Genomic DNA, 3,167 nt, shown 5'->3' with positions numbered 1-3,167 from the left:
GGTCGCTAAGTGGTCTCGGCGAGACGGCTTGCACGTTGCGACTGCGCAGAGGCCTAAATGTGCACATTTGTGTTATTCATAACCGCTTGTAAATGTCTACAAGCATTTACGGCAAAATAATGTTCGCGGAAGATTTGCCGGTTACGGCAAAATAACCATTGCCTAAACAATCACAAACTAATGCTACAACATAGTCTCTGTAGTAACGTTATGCTATTTTTTCTTATGGTAAAACATTATGCCACTTTTCCACATATTAAAATAGTTCTCACATGTGTAAAAGACATGTCTGTATTTTTCTTTTCTTCTGCTGCCATGGCCAGTTGTTTCCATTCACAACATCAGCACATGGCTATCATGACCGAAATCACTGCCCCTTTGAGAGAGAAGGGTATGGCCTAGGCTTGGCCTGGTGCAGCTATTTATATTAAAGTGACACACCCCTAAAACAGGCTGTTTTGAACAGAGCGTTTTTCGGCTGATTTAGGGACAACAAAAATATTAGATCCAAAGTAAATTTAGGACGAATGCATGTCACATACATGTCTTTTATACATTTGAGAACTATTTTACTCTGTTGAAAAGTTGAATGATATGAGGTCATTTCTTAAAGGGGGCTAATAATAATGTCCCAAGTCATTTTTGTTTTTTCTTGATTAATTATGTTTTGGTGTACAAATATAAATAATTTGTGTCTTCTAAATAAAAGTAGTATGTCCAGAAATGCTATGTTGGAAATTCCTTGCTCTGTTAAAAAAATGAATTGGTAAAATCTTGAAGAAAGTTCAAATTTCTTAGGGGGGCTAATAATTGTGTCTGTAAACTGTAAAGTTATATTTATCTTTTTTATTTTTATTTTTAAATAATGAAAATACCTCAATTTAAGACACATTCCCTTCCTCTAAAAATGGAGAGTGAATTACAAAGTAGCCTTGGTCCAGAATATTGAAAAAAAATTCAAGTAAACCAGGTATTAGCTGTCAAACTTACCATCCAGCACGACAGTGAAGTTGGCTCCACGGTCGCGCTCTCGTCAAATAACCTTTCATCGTCTTACCACCCAGACACTCGGTGGTCATGCTATCAAGTAGCCGCTAGCCACTTATGTCGGAGACTTCTGCTGTATAAAATGACGGCGTAATTAATTAGCTGTTTCTTAGCGTCCTAAATTAGCAATTGAACATGAGTCAGGGGTAGCGCTGTGTTGATGATGGTCACAACTACAATGTCAATCAACTACGATACAGAAACGTCTAAACGGGCAGTCAAGTAAGCCATCACACCACGATGTGGGCGAATTTCAAAGTAAAATTGTACTACGGCTATTTGTATTGCCGTCAATGTAATATATATATATATATATATATATATATATATATATATATATATATTTGGGCTGCGTGGTGACCTTTATGTCAGGGATTTTCAGCAAGAAATTCTAACCAACACAACAATGAGAGGTCATATGTAGAGGCTAAATAGTAGCAGGCTAACAACAGTGAGTTGTGGGATGCCGGTGGTGCTTGCTTTCAGTGATGACATTAAAGCACATGAACACACTTGCCATGCCAAGATGGATAAGATTTGAGTGAGCTAAAAATATTCAAAGAAAATTTCTAAATGGTTAGTTTGGCAACTAAAACTGTAAGAGTTTTGTTGATCCCCAAAGAATATTGACATCAAAGTATTGGAGGATTATGATGATGAGGAGGAGCAGAAAGAGGTGTAGCCGCTGTCAGATGTTATGGACCTACAGTATAAATACCGTCATGAAAAGAAGAGCGGGCTGAGTTGAGGGGCAGCTTGTCTTCTGCTCTCCCTGATGATGGCGATGCAGGAGCAACCCGCACTGTGTTTCCCTCTGCTCGTCAACACTTCCTGCAGGAGGACGCAGCGTCTTCCCTCCGTCGTCGCTCTCTCCTACATGCTTCTGTCAGTCATCTCTCTCATCACCTTCACGCTGAACCTGCTGGTCATCATTTCCATCTCTCACTTCAAGTGATGCATCGTGCTTCTTTTCAATATGTACTGTCATGCCTTATGTCCAAATGCAGAGATTATAATAAGTGTTTCTCTTTGTTTAGGGAACTGCATACTCCCACAAACCTGCTGCTGCTTTCGCTGGCCGCCTCTGACTTCTTGGTGGGCTTCCTCATGTTGTTTCAGATTTTTCTTCTTGACGGTTGTTGGTTTTTTGGTGACGTGATGTGTGTTGTGGATTATATTCTGGGTTACGTGATAACGTCTGCCTCCATAGGAAGCATGGTGCTTATTTCAGTCGACCGCTATGTAGCTATATGTGACCCTCTGCATTATCCCATCAAAGTCACTCAAATAAGAGTTAAAATGTGTGTTTTTCTGTGTTGGTCTGCTTCTCTAGTTTTCAACTGTCTTTATTTTTTTGAGTCTCTGAAGCAACCAGGCAAGTCCAACACTTGTGTAGGTGAGTGTATGATTGTGGTCGCTGCAGGAATGACAGACCTATTTTTCTCCTTCATTGGCCCACTCATTGTCATTGTGTTTCTGTATGTGAGAGTGTTTGTGGTCGCTATGTCTCATGCACGGGCCACACGCTCCCACGTGGGAATCGTCACATTGCGTGGCTCAGCCATCAAGAGTTCGGAGCTAAAAGCAGCCAGGACCCTGGGTGTGGTGGTGGTGGTTCTTATTGTGTGCATCTTGCCGTATTTCTGCATTACCATCTCGAAACAGGATGTTTCGCTTAATGTGTCATCTGCAGCCTTTATCATCTGCTTGTTCTACTTCAACTCTTGTCTGAATCCACTGATCTATGCTATTTTCTATCCCTGGTTCAGAAAGTCCATCAAGCTCATTGTGACACTGCAGATTCTGAAGCCTGATTCCAGCCAGACCAGCATAATGTAGACAAGCCAGCTTGCTTCCCACCCTTCATCCTGTGCACTTTCAGACTATATATCGTTTTGTCTTGAGAATTATTTGTCAGTGGCAGTGGACTAGTGGTTGAGTCTCTGCACTGAGACTGGGCGGTTGTGGGTTCAATCCCTGGCTGGGTCATACCAACGACTACAAAAATGGGACCCATTTCCTCCCTGGTTAACAATCAGCGTTAAGGGAGGGAATCGGTGGGTTAGATCACCAAAATCATTCTCGAGCACGGCACTGTTGCTGCTCACCACTTTCTCAGG

The 3,167-nt window shown here is 41.5% G+C and overlaps 1 protein-coding gene across 1 annotated transcript; it reads left to right on the top strand.

Annotated features, from left to right (window-relative positions):
* The first annotated feature begins 1,822 nt into the window (after positions 1-1,822).
* Positions 1,823-2,886, top strand: LOC144060493 (trace amine-associated receptor 4-like). The gene is made up of 2 exons (XM_077580103.1): positions 1,823-1,998; positions 2,085-2,886. The coding sequence occupies exons 1-2, from the start codon at positions 1,823-1,825 to the stop codon at positions 2,884-2,886; spliced, it is 978 nt and encodes a 325-aa protein (XP_077436229.1).
* Positions 2,887-3,167: the final 281 nt, after the last annotated feature.

The sequence above is a fragment of the Vanacampus margaritifer genome, chromosome 11, assembly GCF_051991255.1.
Source record: "Vanacampus margaritifer isolate UIUO_Vmar chromosome 11, RoL_Vmar_1.0, whole genome shotgun sequence".
Classification (NCBI taxonomy): domain Eukaryota; kingdom Metazoa; phylum Chordata; class Actinopteri; order Syngnathiformes; family Syngnathidae; genus Vanacampus; species Vanacampus margaritifer.
This window is presented reverse-complemented; position numbering and strand designations above follow the sequence as displayed.